Below are 19,449 nucleotides of genomic sequence, written 5' to 3'. Positions count from 1 at the left end.
CAGAGGAGAAGCCTCAACCCAAGGAGGGGGAGGTGATCGTATTTAATGATCACACGAACCGGGGCTTTGCTCCGACCGGTTCAAAATTCTTCAGGGATGTATTGCATTTCTTTGACCTCTAACCTCAAGACATCGGGCCCAATTCCGTGTCAAACATTTGCAACTTTCAAGTCTTCTGCGAGGTGTACCTTGGAGAAGAGCCCAACCTACCTTTATTTTGAGAATTGTTTTACTTAAACCGGCAGAACGAGCGCGCCAACGGGCCCAGCTTAGAACTTGGTGGCATCTCGATTCAACGGCAGAGAGACTGCCTTTTCCCTTATGCTGAACTACCGAGTCATCCAAAGGATTGGAACCAGACGTGGTTCTACTGCCAGGACACTTCTCCGGCTGACGAAAATCCACTACCTGGCTTCCGCGCCTTGCGCCTTGAATCCAACCACCCGCTGCCAGAAAAATTGACTGCTGTTGAACGTCTGCCACTTACTCCTACCATTAAGAAAATCAAAGCTCTTTTGGGGAACGGCTTAGATGGCATCGATCTGGTCCGAGTCTGGGTTGCTTGGCGAGTGATTCCGTTAAGCCGCCGCCCCAGCTTAATGTGCACTTACTCCGGTGAGAAGAATGATCCACTTAGTCATAGTCCTGACGACTTACCAGACGATGTGGTAGAGGCTACGACCTAGTCTTTGTTGAAAGAGGGCACGGTGACCAGTAATGCCTTTGGCTTACTCCCTTTCTGCAAGAAGAACCCGACCCCTGCAATGAGTTGTCAACCTCGATAGCTACTTACTGTGTAATACCTTTCTTTTACTTATAACCCTTTATCGTTTTTCACAGGCCAACGACAACTTCTGGAAGGTCAAGTATGACCATGATGCTGCCAAACAGGCCCGGACGACTAAGAGAGCCGAAAGAAAAACCGCCAAACCGGGGACTTCAAGGAGAAGGGAGCCAAGCGCTTCAGATTTACTCAAACTGGACGACACTTCTGATGAAGAAGAAGAGGTAACCCTTAACTCCCCTTACTCCTTTATCATTATTTTACTGACATTAATGCCTTTCAGGAGGATATGGGAAACAGCCAAGCAGTTGAAGAAGAGGTAACTATAATCTCCTCCGACTCAGAGCCTTTGCAGAGACAGAAAATCCGAAGGGTGACCCGGAAAGTAAGATTTTCACATCCTTTAGCTTACCAAGATCCTCAATTTCTTTTGAAGCAACAGACTCTTGAGAGCCGGATGCAAACCCGGACTACCAAGGATGCAGAACTCTCCTCCGGCTTACCTGACGTAACCAGGAAATGCCAAGCTGAGGTTATCTCCGACTTATATTCTGCTTTCCCTTTGGCGGGCTTAATGCGTCAACCTCTCAATTAATCTGACTCAAATTATTAGGAGACCTCACCTTCCTCCGGCGAGTCTATGCAATCCAATATGCCGGCTTTCAAAACCGCCCCCGGGTAATGTAAATTTGTTTACCTTATGCTTTACCTTACTCATGCTTTTGTACCCACCCTTCTCCCTTGTCCACAGCGTGCAAGTAAAGCCCAGTAAGAGGGCAAAAAGAGTAAGCCGTCCCAAGAGCCGGTCATAACTGAAATGGAGCCTGAAACTGCTGTTCCTGATGTCTCTGCTCCCGAGCCGCTAGCTGAACCATCTTAGGACGTTCCAACGCCGACCTCTGACCTGCTTGCCAGGCAAACCCTCGACGGATCTGATAACCCGGAGATTCCTAGCCTGGTAAGAACAGATGACCCGGAAGTCGAGATCACCAAGACTCAATTCATTGAGCCGGGAAGGCCCACTGTGTTGGCTAAGTGCTCTACCAAGGAGGAATATTTGGAACGCCGCAAGGCCAAGCTGGACGTCACTAATTATACTCATTTGAGTATTGGAGAGATCGTCTCTGGCTACATTAATCAAGTACATAGCAGCCGTGACCTGGAAATCGACATGGTGAAGCAGATACAACAAAAATCTGAGGTATGACTTATGCTACTTTTCCTTTACCATACTTACTGTATCAGCCCCCAAGTCTATTGCTTATGAATAAATATGCTGTAGACTTAAAAAACTGCTTAGTACTGCTTTGTACGGTTTAGAAAGAAGATATTTAACCCGGTTGTAACATGATACCTTGAACTTGCGATACACATTAGCCCCCAAGTGTCAAGTATCTTTGCTTGCAAAGTGCTTGGGACTTTAATTTGCATAAGCCGGTGTAGTAATTTAGAGTTCTTCAGCATACATTATCCCCCAAGTGTCAAGTATCTTTGCTTGCAAAGTGCTTGGGACTTAATGTTGTTTTACCATGATCCTGACCATAACCCGACATCAATGCAGGCCACCATAAGTCAATTTGACTCAGAGATTGCTGACCTGAAGAGCCGCCTGGCATCCCAGGAACTTGAAATTCAAAAGGCCAACTCCAAGTTTGAATTCAGCGTCTCTGAACAAGAGAAGTTGAAGAAGAACTTTGAGGCGGAGAAGAAAACCTGGGCTGATGAAAAGGCCTCACTGGTGACCCGGGCCGAGACAACAGAAGCATCACTTGCGGAAACAAAAACCGAGCTGTCCGTTTTAAAGCGCCAGATATCTCAAATGGTCTCAGCCATCTTCAGTAAGTTATGATATATAAACCTTAAGTACTGCAAGCCTTCCTTTGATGACTATTTTAACTGTTATCTCCGGCTCACCGTATGTTTATGAACACAGGCCCCAGGAGCACAAACCTCAAACAGAACATGTTGATCAAACTGAAAGCGGTTTACACTCTGGTGGAACAACTTTACACCGGGTCACAACGTGCTTTGGCCGTTGTGGCTTTATCAAATGACGTTCCTCACCTTCTGCAAGACGTACTGAAGCGGCTTGCTGTATTACCTCAGCGCGTCCAAGAGCTAAGGCGGGCATCCGCTAGAGCCGGGGCCATATCCTCGTTGAGTCGGGCTAAAGCATGGATTCCAGAACTAGACCCGGTCGACCTCGCTCTTGGATACCCGAGTCTGAAGGAAGATGACACCTTATTTAATGAAGCAGATTTCACTACCTGTGTGAAAGACATACACCCTGTGGCTACTCTCATTGGGAACGACACTGATCTTACCAAGTATCAGCCGGGCTATGATAGCGAGAACCGGAGGATTCCAACACCTCATTATGATGAAGTCAGCCTGATTCCTCCAACTCGTAAGCATACCTTTGCCCCTGAAGTCGATCCAACCGGTTTAATAGATGATGAAGCTGAGTTTGAAGCCTTGAGTGGCATTGACTGGGCCTCATCAACCTTCCAGGACAGGGCAACCGACGGAGAGGCAAAGAAGGATAACCCGGAATCTTCAAGCCAACCAAAGGAGTAAAGATGCCAGGCGTCATATGTTTATGTCTTTGTGAAAACCATGCCTCACTATTCAGACTCGGGGAGTCTTGTAATAGGGTAGTGTAGGATCGAAAGTATGTCTAGAGGGGGAGTCTTGTAATAGGGTAGTGTAGGATCGAAAGTATGTCTAGAGGCTCTTAGGATCTTCTTGATGATGAATCTATCGGTCATCTCTTCACTCCCTAAGCCGGCAATCTCGTTTGTGATGAGAGCAAGCCTAGAGTACATTTCAGCGACACCTTCACCATCCTTCATTTTGAACTTGTCAAGTTGACTTTGAAGCACATCCAATTTGGATTCCTTGACGGAGTCAGTACCTTCGTGCATATCAATCAAAGTATCCCAAATTTCCTTTGCATTCTCAAGACGGCTGATTTTGTTGAATTCTTCGGGGCACAGTCCATTGAAGAGAATATCACAAGCTTGAGCGTTGTATTGCAGCATTTTCAACTCATCCGCGGTAGCTTCATGGTTTGGTTCTTTCCCATCAAAGAAGTCACCTTGCAGACCAACACACATAATAGCCTAAACGGCGGGGTTATGTCCGAGAATATGCATTTTCATTTTATGCTTCCAACTAGCAAAATTAGTACCATCAATGTAAGGACCTCTACGGTTATAATTTCCCTTGCTAGACGCCATACTCTCCTAGGTTGTGAAACCAAGGCTATGACCACCAAAAGCTATGGAAATCAAAGCAAATGGAGACCAAAGCTCTGATACAACTTGTAGGATCGAAAGTATGTCTAGAGGGGGGGTGATTAGACTACTTGACCAAATAAAAACTTAACCTTTTCCCAATTTTAGTTCTTGGCAGATTTTACCAACTTTAGGACAAGTCAAGCAATCATCACACAATTCAAGCAAGCATGCAAAGAGTATATAGGCAGCGGAAAGTAAAGCATGCAACTTGCAAGAATGTAAAGGGAAGGATTTGGAGGATTCAAACGCAATTGGAGACACGGATGTTTTTGGCGTGGTTCAGATAGGTGGTGCTATCCTACATCCACGTTGATGGAGACTTCAACCCACGAAGGGTAACGGTTGCGCGAGTCCACGGAGGGCTCCACCCATGAAGGTCCACAAAGAAGCAACCTTGTCTATCCCACCATGGCCATCGCCCACGAAGGACTTGCCTCACTAGCGGTAGATCTTCACGAAGTAGGCGATCTCCTTGCCCTTACAAACTTCTTGGTTCAACTCCACAATCTTGTCGGAGGCTCCCAAGCGACACCTAGCCAATCTAGGAGACACCACTCTCCAAGAAGTAACAAATGGTGTGTTGATGATGAACTCCTTGCTCTTGTGCTTCAAATGATAGTCTCCCCAACACTCAACTCTCTCTCACAGGATTTGGATTTGGTGGAAAGAAGATTTGAGTGGAAAGCAACTTGGGGAAGGCTAGAGATCAAGATTCATATGGTAGGAATGGAATATCTTGGCCTCAACACATGAGTAGGTGGTTCTCTCTCAGAACATATGAGTTGGAAGTGTAGATGTGTTCTAATGGCTCTCTCCACGAGTGAAGAGGAGGTGGAGGGGTGTATATAGCCTCGACACAAAATCCAACCGTTACACACAATTTACCAATCTCGGTGGGACCGAATCAACAAACTCGGTCGGACCGAAATAGTAAACCTAGTGACTGTTAGAGATTTTCGGTGGGACTGACATGCAACTCGGTAGGACCGATATGGTTAGGGTTAGGGCATAACGTAATCTTGGTGAGACCGATTACACAAACTCGGTGAGACCGATTTGGTAATAAGCTAACCAGAGGGTTGGTCAGGTAAACTCGGTGGGACCGATTCGCTCTTTTTGGTGAGACCAAAATGTTACGAAAAGGAAACAGTGAGTTTACATTGCAATCTCGGTGGGACCGATCCACTCTTTCGGTGAGACCGAAAAGTTACGAAAAGGAAACAGAGAAATTGCAATCCCATCTCGGTGAGACCGAGATCCCTATCGGTAGAATCGATTTGCTTAGGGTTTAGCAGTGGCTATGACAAGTGAAACTCGGTGGCGCCGGGTTGAAAGAATCGGTAGGTCCGAGTTTGGCTTAGGGTTTAGGTCAAATGTGGATATGGGAAAGTAGCTGAGGATTTTGGAGCATATCATTAAGCACATGAAGCAAAAGGCTCATTAAGCAACACCTCATCCCTCCTTGATAGTATTGGCTTTTCCTATGGACTCAATGTGATCTTGGATCACTAAAATGTAAAATGAAGAGTCTTGAGCTTGAAGCTTTAGCCAATCCTTTGTTCTTAGCATTTTGAGGGTTCCACTTTCACCATCCATGCCATGCCAATCATTGAGCTTTCCTGAAATAATCATCTTGGAATAGCATTAGCTCAATGAGCTATATGTTGTTATGAATTACCAAAACCACCTAGGGATAGTTGCACTTTCAATCTCCCCCTTTTTGGTAGTTGATGACAACATATAGATCAAAGCTTCGACAAATGATAATAAGAATGAAATATATCGTTGCTTTGAGAAGTATGTGATAAGTAAGAGCTCCCCCTAAATTTGTGCATATTTAAAATTTGCTTTGGACTGCAAATGCACAAAGAGTTAGAATCATGGGTTACTCTTCCATGTCAGATACATCTTGGTGGAGCGCTCAAAATGATAAGAATTAAATACATGCACTGATCACCAAGAAAAGTGAATGATCACATAAGATAGATAGGATAATATCAAGCATGCATAAGTGTAGCTTATGATCAAACACATGATCATCAATGTCTCACAAGCATATCAAAGTGTCTCAACCAAAAGCAAACAAAGTTTGAAAAACCACCAAATAACGCAAGGGAGAATAAAAGCAACACTCTATCTGTTGAAGCCTATGATCTATACATTTTTCTTCCCCTTTGGCAACAAGTTACCAAAAAGTTCCTAGAAAATGCATAGTGCTAGTTCGACACTCAGGCTTGATCTTCTGGTGGTGGTGGAGTCTGGATCACTCCAAGGACGAAGGCTTCTGTAGACGTGGTTGGAGCTGGAGCTGAAGTAGATGCTGGAGCTGGTTGGGCTGGTGCTGTGGTTGGAGCTGAGGTGGTGGCTCTGGTGTCAGGAACTGGCACTGCAGTCGACCTCTGAGCTCGTGGCACTCTGGCAAATGCATCAGTTGTAGTCTTCCCTTTCCTCTCCTGCATATCATCTTGAAGTTGCTCCACTACAGACTGAATCTCTGTTACTTTGACATCCATGTCATAGAACTTTTGTTCTACGATCCTCTCTAAGCTCTCCTGATTCTGAGTGAGGGTGGCCAGTCCTTTCTCAATCCTCAGTGTGGATGCAATCAAGTAACTAAGCTGCTCTTGCTTGGTTTTCAAGAAATACCCAGATGCCTCCTCTTGAGTTGGCATCCTGGCAGCTTTCTCCTTCCTTGCCTTCTCCTTCTGTGCTTGAGCATGAGCTGAAGATGGATCATCCTTGTTCATCACAACTTGATTATCTTCAAAATCTGGATGGATAGGCAAATGTTCCTTGTCCAATAGGTATATGCCTGTGCCCATCTTGGAGTTAATCAGCTCTTGGATTTGTGGTCCATCTTCTTCTTGGCATATATGTCTAAGTCATCCTCATGCTCCTCTGGGGCATTGATGAGTTGTGCCCACTCAGCAACTGTTGATTGATACCTTGTTCCTTCTGACATCCACACAATCCTTCCATCTGGATAGAAGTGTGCTGTGGAGTAGAACTGCATGATCAGCTCTTCATTCCACTTTGTGAGCTTCTGCCCAACAAAGTCTGCTACTCCACAAGCCTTGAAGCTGTCTTGCACTCCAGGATAGTGCTCTTCATTGTCCTTGATGTACTGCCAATCTACCCATCTCATGTCACAAACAATGGGCTTCTTATCAAGCAAAACTATCTCATAGAAGTCCTGCTGTTCCTTTGTGTGGAACCTGTAGTCAACAATAGTTCTTCTTCTGGTAGCATATGGATCTTCTGCTCTCCACTTTCTCAGCCCTGAGTCTCTTCTGATCTTCATGTCCTCAGCCACAGGATGAGCATCATTGTGGTCTGGGATCTTGGACTTTAACTTCCTGAGAACTTGGCCTTCCTCTTCTTCTGCAGTGTCAGGCACTGGGGCCTTGTTCTTTTCAGCAGCTTGTATGCTCCTTTTATTCCTCTTTGGAGCTGTCTTGGCCTTTGATGCATCCTTGGGTGCTTCCTTGGGCTTGGATGCAGTAGCCCCTGATCTTATAGCATCACCCATCAGCTTTGGCATCTTAGGTGCTGGTGCAGCAACCTCTTCTTCCTCTTCATCTTCTTCTCCAGAAGAATCTCTCCTCATGGAAGGTTTTCCAATAACTCTGGCAGTGGTAGTTCTGACTCTCTTCTTTCTCTTATCCTGGCCAATTTCTTCTTCTTCAGATTCCATGGTGAACTTTATACTGTTGTGGTTCTAAGTCTGACAGTGATGTAGGGGGGTAAGTATGGAGAGGCTAGATCTTAGCTATGCAGGAGCTGTAGGCACACGAAGATGTACGAGTTCAGGCCCTTCTCGGAGGAAGTAAAAGCCCTACGTCTCAGTGCCCGGAGGCAGTCGACTGGATTATATGTGTGAGAATGACAGGGGTGCGAACCCTTGATACTGAGGAGGGGGTGGCTTATATAGAGTTCACTAGCCCTCTCCTGCCCTCAGTAATGCAGGGTTTAAGGTTCATTAAGGTTGGGCGTTACTGGTAACGCCTCTAATAAAGTGCTATAATGACCATAAAGGCTACTTAGTGACCAACCGTTTGCCTGCAGAGTGACTTTAGATCTCCTGGCAGTCGAGTGGTTGGCTTCATGGTCGAGTGATAGCTTCCTGGTCGAGTGTCTTGAACCCGTCGAATGGGTATCTTGAAGTCGATTGAAAGGTGACTTCTTCTATGGATGTCCTTGGGTAGGGCTCTTAGGACAGGTCTGTGCCCCTACCCTAGGTACATGGCTTCATCATTAACCCCCGAATGGATCGAGGTTAGAGTGGGGAAAGAGTTGGGGACCTTTCCGACTAGTTCTTTGTGCTACGTGAGTGCCTTGTTTCGGATCAATCGCCACGGATGACGTCATCAACCTCTTTCAGTCGCTTTGATCCATTCCAAGTCTTTCGTCGAGTGAGTTTCCTTGCTTGTGGAGTTCCGAATGGCGATGTGAAAGGGATCTTTTGTCTGACAAATTGTTTTGCAACCCGCGGATTTCGCGGGATTTGAATTTCGGGAAGCGCACGGGACGGGACCGGCCGCAGTAATCGGACGTGATAAGGCGGAAGCTCCTCGATCCCCGCGCCACCTTTTTCGCCATGTACCGCGCATGCGTCTGCTGTGGGATTTTACAGGATAGCCTGGGCCTACCGGTCAGCCACACGGAAGCGGCCTCTTATAAGCCACCGGCTCGGGGTTTCCAAACAGTGTGCTCTCTCCTTCCCTTCTCCCTTCGCAAAGTTCTCCGCCACCTCCGCTCTCACCCTAGCGCCACAGGCCCGTTCGAGCTTTGCCGGCGACGATGGTGAAGGACAAGACATCCGCTCTGGAGCGTGCGAAGAAGGCGGAGGCGCAGGGGAAAGGGAAGAAGTCCGCTCGGGTCGGATCTTCCTCAAGGACTTCTCTACCCAGAGGCTGGATCCAGGGCGACTGGATGCCGACGGTGATTCGGGAGGAAGATCTCGACGATATGGTTGAGGGGGGAGTCATCCCTCATGAAGCTGGGCGTCTCCCGAGGAGAGAAGTCGAGCCCCAACCTCTTGATGGTGAGTGTCTGCTCCTTGCCACCCATATCGATCGCGGGTTTTCTCTGCCTCCTCATCCTTTTTTCCAGAGCTTTCTGAACTTCTTTGGAGCGCACCTCCATCACTTCACTCCCAACTCTATCGTGTATCTGGCTGCTTTCATTTCCTTGTGCGAGGGTTTCTTGGGTTGCCGCCCCCATTGGGGACTCCTTAAGCACATCTTCACTTGCCGTTCCCAATCGGTCAAGAAGGCCAAGTCGGGTGACGAAAGGACGCAAGTGATCCAGTTGTGTGGGGGTCTGGCGATCCAGACGAGGGGAAAAAGCTCTTTTCCATCCATCACTTTCCCTGAGTCGGTCCGTGGTTGGCAGGCGACCTGGTTTTACTGCAAAGACCAGGCGACTGCAGGACAGTCGACTGGGCTTCCCCCTTTCTCTATGGAACGAGCTCAAAAACCTGCTTCTCTGAAAGTGATGCCGGAAGAAAAAGCTCAAGTCAAAGTGTTGGTTGGTCGAGTGGTTCAGCTTGTCCGCGACGGGGTGACTGGCATGGACTTGCTAGAGGTCTTCCTTCGGAGGCGCATCCAACCGCTCCAGGCTTGCGACCACCTGATGTGGCTATACTTGGGTCTTGAAGACACCACTTGGATCCACCCGGAGGAGGTCACTGATGAGATGCTAGAAGGATGGCTGTCGAGCATCACAGGGAACAAAGACAACCCCCAAGGAGCCAGGAGGGTTCCTCCACTCGACAATACATACGAAGTGGACCAGGTCTGACCTTATGCTCCTGACTGAGATCTTGTTTTCTTCATTGGTCTTCTTTGAATTGGTCGATTGACTTTGATCTTGTCTGTTGTTTTCCAGGCAACTACTGAGATGTACTCGACACCCAACGGGGCGCAGGAGCCGACTGAGGAAGGGGAGGCGAGCGGCGGTGAGAGTGGAGATGAACAAGCCGAGTGGGAATCCGATGGCGAAGGAGAGGGAGACGACGACGTCGACTCCACCGAAGAGGAGGAGGAAGAAGTTGACCCCCCCCCCCCCCCGCTCGGAGAGGCGATCCAAGCTTACACACGACCCGGCACGGGAACGTGGTAAGTCGACTGCTCTTGTTGGGCAGTCGTCGAAACGCCCTCGGACCTCTTCTCCTCCGCCAGCCGAAAAGGCTCCCAAGCACCCACACGCGACGCCGTCTAAGCCGCCTAAGGCTCTGCCCAAGATGAAGATGACTGTCCCCACCATTTCTGGGTAATAATAGAACTTGTTCTCCTTTGTCGACCGTGGACAGATCCTTGGTCGATTCATTGAGTCAACTGACTGATTTTCAAGATTTGCAGCGCTGCTACTTCTGAGCTCTCCGCCAAGGACGACGATCAAGAGATGGAGGACGCTCTTACCTCCAACCCTGGTACGATTACCGATGTTCTGCCTTGAGTCGATTGGATATTTATTGCAACCCTGGTCGATTGAATTTTTTCTTGTAGCTCCTCCTCATGTTATTAACCTCCCGGATGACGACGACGACGTGCCGCTGAGAGTGAGAGGGAACAGGCGGGCGTTGGCTGGCAAGACCCCCCAATCTGCTCCGGCGTCTGAGGCCGTAGCTCGGGATGGTGGTGACACCACTTGGGCTTCTGTGACTTTCGCCGATCCTCTGACGAGCGTGCGGCCTTCGACGTCGACCGCAAATCCTCCTTCGCTTTTTGCCACGTACCCCGCCCCTGAGGACCAAGCGAGTTCCGCGAAAGAGGCTATACGTCAGGCGGGGATCATGATGGAACAAGTGAAAGTGGCTCGGGAGGCCAGCCAAGCAGCCTATGACGCAAGTTCGGCTCTTCAGAGCAACGTCCAGGTTAGTCGACTCAACACTTGGTCTGTTACGATATGTTGTTAGAAGAATCTCTTTTCCGAAGATCTTTACATCTGTACACCCACTGGGTGTGTCTGCCAATTCTTGGACGAGTGGGGGCACGCTGAGTGCACCCACTGGGTGTAGTCCCCGAGACTACGGTGGACTGCTGGCAGTCGACTGTAGTCTTTACATTGTGTTGCTGTAGTTGTACTTCTTCACTCGGTCTGGTCAGGCCATGCCGAATGGAACTGTATCCGGTCGACTGCTGGCAGTCGATTTTTTTTCAAAAACCAGTGGGGGCACGCTGAGTGCACCCACTGGGTGTAGTCCCCGAGACTACTGTCGAATGTTTTTTGGTTCGGCTGTAGTCTTAGAAATGCCATCATTGTCTCTTAGTTACTCGGAAGCAACTTATCCTGGACGTCTGTCGACTGATTTTTGTTTTGTAGAAATCCTGCGAACTTGTAGCTCGCTATACTGAGTTGGAGAATAAGCAGATCCAGCTCAACCTTGATTTGAAGCTTGCTCAAGAGAACTTGAAGAAGGCGCAAGAAGAAGCAAAAGGTATGGCTGGTGAGGTTCTCCATTCTTGACGAGTGACTTTTCTTTCTTGTCCATTCTTGATGTTGATTTCACTCAACGTGCTGCAGATAAACTGGAAGAAGCTCTGAAGAAGAAGGATCAAGATCTTGCAGAGGCACAGAAGGAGGCCTTGAACAGAACGAAACTTGTTGAAGAAAAACTGGCTTCCGTCGAAACTCTTGAACAGGAGAACTCCAGACTGAAGACCGCTCTCGACGCAGCTAATCAGGAGGTCAGTCATGTGAAGAACGACAAGATTGCTCTGAATGACAAGGCAAGCGAGTTGGTGGGGAAGAAGAACGATCTTGAAGCTTATCTCGGGGGACTCGCCAAGAAGTTGTTCGTCATGCTTGAGGGTAATAATCTTCATTTGACTGGCTTGCAGTAACCGAACTCAAGTAAAGCCACTGTCTTATTCTTGAATCGTGTTTGCAGAATTCTGTCAAAACTTTGAAGAGGAGACCAGTCGAGTGGAGCCAGGCTTGGACCCTGCTAACTCTCTTGTGAAGGACGAGGCTGCAATGAACGTGCTCCGTCTGGAGTCTCGTATTGCCAGCGTGGTTAACTATCTGGCTCGGCTGAAAGTTGCGGTGTCACGGATCGACACGTCTCTCTGGCCCAGGGCGACGCTTTCAAATGATCTCGAGTCTCTGATGACTCGACTGAACGACGTTCCTGGTCGAGTGACGGACTGGAAGAAATCCTCCGCAAGGTGTGGTGCCGATGTCGCTTTGTCCCTCGTCCGCGTCCACTGCAAGGAGGTGCGAGAGGATAAGCTGGCCGCTATCCAAGTTGCCAACACCAGGAAGCTTAACTTTCAAGACTTCATGGAAACTTTCATTGCTGCTGCCACCCGTATTGCAGACGGGATCGACTTGGACGAGTTCGTTGCCCCTTCCAGTCCTCCGCCGGAGGAGTAAAAAACTTTTATGCTTCACTTTAAATTTGCCTCGGAATGCCGAGTGGATTCTATAACCGTTAAACTCTGTCGAGCCGAGGGCTCGAGTACTTTGATCTGAGGTCTTGGACCTTTGGGTTTTATCCGAACTTGATTTATCGTTGAATATCTTCGGGAATTATCTGTCGAGTGGAACTTGGTCTTCACTCAAAATAACTTCGTATTTGTGGTGCAGCCCTGAAGGAAAAGGTAACAGTCGATTCGCATCTTGCCGTCCTTGTGGATTGGGACGTGTTCCGAACTTAGGCGAGCACTGAGCTGCAGCTAAGCCCCCTAGTGGGAGGTTTGCTCTCCACTCGGTAGGATTTCTTTATACTTAGGTGAGCACTGGGTTGCAGCTAAGCCCCCGAGTGGGAGGTTTGCTCTCCACTCGGTAGGATTTCTTTATACTTAGGTGAGCACTGGGTTGCAGCTAAGCCCCCGAGTGGGAGGTTTGCTCTCCACTCGGTGGGATTTTTGAACACTTAGGCGAGCACTGGGCTGCAGCTAAGCCCCCGAGTGGGAGGTTTGCTCTCCACTCGGTAGGATTTTTATATACTTAGGCGAGTACTTGGACTGCAGCTAAGCCCCCGAGTGGGAGGTTTGCTCTCCACTCGGTGGGATTTTTGAACAATTAGGCGAGCTCTGGGCTGCAGCTAAGCCTCCGAGTGGGAGGTTTGCTCTCCAATCGGTAGGATTTTTATATACTTAGGCGAGTACTTGGACTGCAGCTAAGCCCCCGAGTGGGAGGTTTGCTCTCCACCCGGTGGGATTTTTGAACACTTAGGCGAGCTCTGGGCTGCAGCTAAGCCTCCGAGTGGGAGGTTTGCTCTCCACTCGGTAGGATTTTTATATACTTAGGCGAGTACTTGGACTGCAGCTAAGCCCCCGAGTGGGAGGTTTGCTCTCCACCCAGTAGGATTTTTATACACTTAGGCAAGCACTGGGCTGCAGCTAAGCCTCCGAGTGGGAGGTTTGCTCTCCACTCGGTAGGATTTTCAAACACTTAGGCGAGCACTGGGCTGCAGCTAAGCCTCCGAGTTGGAATCTGGCTCACCACTCGATAGGATTTTCAAACACTTAGGCGAGCACTGGGCTGCAGCTAAGCCCCCGAGTGGGAATCTGGCTCACCACTCGGTAGGATTTTCAAACACTTAGGCAAGCACTGGGCTGCAGCTAAGCCCCCGAGTGGGAGTCTGGCTCACCACTCGGTAGGATTTTCAAAAACTTAGGCGAGCACTGGGCTGCAGCTGAGCCCCCGAGTGGGAGTCTGGCTCACCACTCGGTAGGATTTTCAAACACTTAGGCGAGCACTGGGCTGCAGCTAAGCCCCCGAGTGGAAATCTGGCTCACCACTCGGTAGGATTTTCAAACACTTAGGCGAGCACTGGGCTGCAGCTAAGCCCCGAGTGGGAGTCCGGCTCACCACTCGGTAGGATTTTCAAAAACTTAGGCGAGCACTGGGCTGCAGCTAAGCCCCCGAGTGGGAGTCTGGCTCACCACTCGGTAGGATTTTCAAACACTTAGGCGAGCACTGGGCTGCAGCTAAGCCCCCGAGTGAGAGTCTGGCTCACCACTCGGTAGGATTTTCAAACACTTAGGCGAGCACTCGGATGCAACTAAGCCCCCGAGTGGCAGTCTGGCTCACCACTCGGTAGGATTTTTTTGCAAACTTAGGCGAAACGGATTCGCAGCTAAGCTACCCACTGGGGGATTTCGTACGCAAACAAAAGTGACAGCAATTACAGGAAGAACTGGGACACTCTTGTCTTTGATAAAAATAAACTACAGAAGTTTTTCTTATTACATCTCATCCGAGTGAGAATTCAAGTGTAAAATGGGCGGAGTAGTTCCGCATTCCAAGCTCGTGGCTCGTCGATCCGGCGATCAACGTTGTAGAGATGATATGCTCCATTGTGGAGGACTCTGGTGACGATGAAGGGGCCTTCCCAAGTAGGAGCAAGTTTGTGTGGTTTCTGTTGATCCACTCGGAGGACCAAATCTCCTTCTTGGAAGGCTCGACTCTTCACATTTCTGGCATGGAATTGACGCAAGTCTTGCTGATAGATGGTTGATCTGATCATAGCCATTTCCCTCTCCTCCTCTAGGAGGTCGACTGCGTCTTGCCGGGCTTTCTCTGCTTCGTCTTCGTTATAAAGCTCGACTCTGGGGGCATTGTGAAGTAGATCACTCGGCAGGACGGCTTCGGCTCCGTAAACCAGAAAGAATGGCGTTCTTCCAGTCGACCGGTTCGGGGTGGTCCTCAATCCCCACAAAACTAACGGAAGCTCGTTGACCCAAGCGCCTGCTGCGTGCTTGAGATCATGCATCAGTCGAGGCTTTAGTCCTTTGAGAATCAGACCATTTGCTCTTTCAGCTTGTCCATTCGACTGGGGATGCGCGACCGACGCGTAGTCGACTCGTGTGCCTTGAGAGGCGCAAAAAGCTCTGAACTTGTCTGAATCAAAGTTTGACCCATTGTCAGTGATGATGCTATGCGGGACTCCATATCTGAATATCAACTCTCTGATGAAACTGATAGCAGTGCTAGCATCAAGATTTTTGATAAGCTTGGCTTCAATCCATTTGGTGAACTTGTCAACTGCCACAAGCACATGTGTGAATCCACTCCTGCCTGTTCTCAGTGGGCCAACCATGTCCAGTCCCCAAACAGCGAAGGGCCAGACGAGTGGAATGGTCCTCAGAGCTGATGCTGGCTTGTGCGACATGTTGGAGTAGAACTGGTAGCCTTCACACTTGTCGACTATCTCTTCCGCCATTTCGTTTGCCCTGGGCCAGTAAAAACCCGCTCGGTATGCTTTGGCCACAATGGTCCGAGAGGACGCATGGTGACCACATGTCCCCGAGTGGATATCATCAAGGATTATCTGACCTTCTTCTGGCGTTATGCACTTCTGATCGATTCCAGTTGCGCTTTCTCTATACAACTGTCCTTTTATGACTGTGAAAGCTTTAGATCGACGGACGATCTGTCGAGCCTCTTCTTCGTCCTCTGGAAGTTCTTTCCTCAAAATATACGCGATGTATGGTATCGTCCAGTCGGGAGTGATTGCCAAGACCTCCATGATTAGGTCGACCACAGCAGGAACTTCGACTTCAGTCGGATCTGTGGCACTTTTCGGTTGCGGGGCTTCTTCTGTAAAAGGATCCTCCTGGACTGACGGCGAGCGGATGTGCTCCAAAAACACATTGCTGGGAATGGCTTCTCTCTTGGAGCCTATCTTTGCCAAATCATCAGCTGCTTGATTTTTCAGTCGGGGGATGTGATGAAGCTCTAACCCCTCGAATTTCTTTTCTAGCTTCCTTACTGCGTTGCAGTAGCCAGTCATAGCTGGGCTTCTGGCGTCCCACTCCTTCATCACCTGATTAACCACCAAATCTGAGTCGCCATAGACCATGAGGCGCCGGACGCCGAGTGAAATGGCCATGCGCAACCCATACAAGAGTGCTTGATATTCTGCTTCATTATTGGAGGAATCGAAGTGAATCTGGAGAACATATCTGAGCCTATCTCCTCGGGGGGAGACCAATACTACCCCAGCACCGGAACCATTCAACATCTTAGACCCATCAAAGAACATGGTCCAGTGCTCCGAGTGAACTTGAGTCGGAAGCTGCTGTTCAATCCACTCGGTGACGAAATCTGCAATTGCTTGGGACTTGATAGCCTTCTTTGCTTCAAACTTGATATCTAGGAGAAGGAGTTCAATCGTCCACTTTGCCACTCGACTAGTTGCATCTCTGTTGTGCAAAATCTCTGATAGTGGAGCGTCGCTGATGACTGTAATGGAATGGTCAGAGAAGTAGTGTGCAACCCTCTTCGTGGTCATGTAAATCCCATATACAAGCTTCTGGTAATGGGGATATCTTTGCTTCGAAGGAGTCAAAACCTCAGACACATAATATACTGGGCGCTAAACTCTAAAGGCCTCCTTCTTCTTCCCGCTCGACCGTAAGTACTGTACTGACAACTTGTCCTGTGGCCGCAATGTAAAGCAGCAGAGGCTCTTTACTGATTGGGGCAGCAAGCACCGGCTAGGTGGAGAGCAGAGCTTTGAGCTCTGCAAACGCTGCATCAGCTTCTGGAGTCCACTCGAACTTGTCAGACTTCTTCATCAGTCGATAAAGAGGCAACACCTTTTCACCGAGACGAGAAATGAATCGACTTAGAGCGGCCAAGCAACCCGTAAGCTTCTGGACATCGTGCACACGCACAGGGCGCTCCATCCGGAGTATGGTGCCAACTTTCTCGGGATTGGCGTCGATTCCTCGTTCGGAAACGAGAAAACCGAGTAACTTTCCACCTGGAACTCCGAATGTGCACTTTGATGGATTGAGCTTGATATCATATCTCTTGAGGTTAGCAAAGGTTTCGGCAAGTCAGTCAGCAGGTCGGAACCTTTCCGTGACTTAACCACAATATCATCCATGTATGCTTCCACGTTCCGACTGATCTGAGTGAGCAAACACTTCTGAATCATCCTCATGAACGTGGCTCCAGCATTCTTGAGGCCGAAGGGCATGGTGACATAACAGAAGCACCCGAATGGGGTGATGAAAGCCGTTTTGATCTCATCGGGTCCATACAGACGGATCTGATGGTACCCTGAATAAGCGTCTAGAAAAGACAAACGCTCGCACCCCGCGGTCGAGTCAGCTATCTGGTCGATGCGGGGGAGAGGGAAATGATCTTTCGGGCAGGCCCGATTGATATGTTTAAAGTCAATGCACATGCGAAGTGACTTGTCCTTCTTGGGGACCATGACAACATTGGCGAGCCACTCGGAGTGGTAAATCTCTCGGATGAACTCCGCTGCTAAGAGCCGAGCCACCTCCTCACCAATAGCTTTCCTCTTCTGGACGGCGGACCGTTGAAGATGTTCTTTCACAGGCTTGAACTTCGGGTCGACTCGTAGACGGTGCTCAGCGAGCCCCCTGGGAACTCCAGGCATGTCAGAAGGCTTCCATGCGAAGATGTCCCAGTTCTCACGGAGGAACTGGATGAGCGCTTCTTCCTATTTGGAGTCGAGCGTCGTTGAGATGTGAGTCGGAGCAGCATTGGGGTCGGTCGGGTGATTGTGAACTGGCTTAGTTTCACCGGACAACTGAAAAACTGATTCTGAAGCTGGCTTCTTGGCTCACAACAATTCACTCGGATCAGCAGTCTTCTGGTACTCTTGCAGCTCGACTACTGACATCTGAGCATCAGCGATCTTTGATCCTTTCTGAAAACACTCCTTTGCTTTCTTCCGATTGCCTGTAACGGTGATCCCATCTCTGGGGCCGGGCATCTTCAACTTGAGATACACATAGCACGGTCGAGCCATGAAGCGTGCATAAGCTGGCCGGCCCAGAATAGCATGATAAGCACTTTGGAAGTCCACAACCTCAAATGTCAACTTTTCCTTGCGGTAATTCTTTGAATCACCAAAAACCACATCGAGAGCAATCTGGCCAAGTGACTCGGCTTTCTTTCTAGGAATGACTCCATGTAAACTCATGTTGCTGGCACTGAGCCTGGACATCGGAATGCCCATCCCTTTCAGCGTTTCTGCATACAGTATGTTCAGGCCGCTGCCACCATCCATCAGGACTTTGGTCAGTCGAGTGCCTTCGACAACTGGATCGACCACCAGAGCTTGCCTCCCAGGGGTGGCAATGCGCGCAGGGTGATCGGACTGGTCGAACGTGATGGCAGTCTGAGACCACTTCAGGTAGCTGGGTGTTGCCGGGGCAACCATATTCACTTCACGGTTAATGACTTTCAGTCGACTTTTGCTTTCGACATCGGCAAAAATCATCAAGGTGGAATTGACTTGGGGCTACTCGTCGTCACTATCTTCCTTATCCTCAACCTTGTCCGACTCTTTTTCCTTGTCTTTGGACTGCTTGCCCTAGAACTGCTGGATCAGGAGCCGACACTGTCGAGTGGTATGCTTTGGGTAAATGAGTTTACCCTCCTCGTCTTTCTTGGTGTGAATGTGACACGGCAGATCCAAAACATCATTTCCGTCTTGATCTTTTACTTTCTTGGGGTTCCAGGGCCCCTTGGGTTTTCCCTTGAATTTCCCCTGGGTTACGGCCAGGGCCTCCCCAGGAGCGGCTCGTTCGGCCTTCCGCTTCTGTTTCTGACTGGAATTGCCTCTGGTTTCCTGGGCGACTGCTTTCTACTTGCCACTCCAGAGTCGATCTTCATCTTCCCCGTTAGCGTATTTGGTGGCAATTTCCATCATCCGATTTAGAGACATTTCTCCGGTCTGACCGAACTTCAGTTTCAACTCTCTGTTCTTGACGCCTTCTTTAAAGGCACAAACTGCTTGGTGATCTGGTACATTCTCAACTGTGTGATGGAAAGTGATCCACCTCTGGTTGTAATCCCTCAGAGTTTCACTCGGTTTCTGCACGCAAGACCGCAATTCTGTGAGGCCTGCCGGTCGCTTGCATGTTCCTTCAAAGGTCGTGACAAACACTCGAGAGAGATCCTCCCAAGTGTAGATGCTGCTGGGTGCTAACTGATTCAGCCACGCTCTGGCTGAGCCCTCTAACAGGAGAGGCAAATGCTTCATAGCCACCTCAGCATTGCCGCCGCCAATCTGGACAGCCACTCGGTAGTCTTCGAGCCAAGTGTCAGGCTTAGACTCGCCGGTGAACTTGCTGACTCCAGTCGCCAACCGGAAGTTGGTAGGAATCACTGCGGCCCTGATGGCTCGACTGAAACATTCTGGCCCTGAAACATGTACCCTGCTGCTGGTAGGAGCATCTCTGTCATGTCCTTCTCGGTGAGCCCTGTTCCTGTCGACCAAACCTTGAACGAGGATGGATCTCGCGGCAAAGCCTAGTTCCCTGGGGTCGACTGGGATCCTCCGCCCAACACTATGAGGGCGTCTGTCATCCTGCTGTCGAGGCGCATATGACCCACTCCTCGGGGGAGGGGTTGGCACTCGACGTC

The 19,449-nt window shown here is 49.3% G+C and overlaps 1 protein-coding gene across 1 annotated transcript; it reads left to right on the top strand.

Annotated features, from left to right (window-relative positions):
- Positions 1–1,955: 1,955 nt before the first annotated feature.
- LOC147992862 (uncharacterized) lies at positions 1,956–3,361 on the top strand. The gene is made up of 3 exons (XM_087541643.1): positions 1,956–1,985; positions 2,346–2,622; positions 2,718–3,361. Exons 1-3 carry the CDS (start codon positions 1,956–1,958, stop codon positions 3,359–3,361), a joined length of 951 nt encoding a protein of 316 aa, XP_087397769.1.
- The last annotated feature ends 16,088 nt before the right edge of the window (positions 3,362–19,449 follow it).

Source organism: Triticum urartu, chromosome 1A (genome assembly GCF_056163025.1).
Source record: "Triticum urartu cultivar PI428250 chromosome 1A, HENAU_Tu73, whole genome shotgun sequence".
NCBI lineage: Eukaryota > Viridiplantae > Streptophyta > Magnoliopsida > Poales > Poaceae > Triticum > Triticum urartu.
The sequence above is the reverse complement of the archived record's forward strand: the minus strand, read 5'-3'. Positions and strand labels throughout refer to the sequence as shown.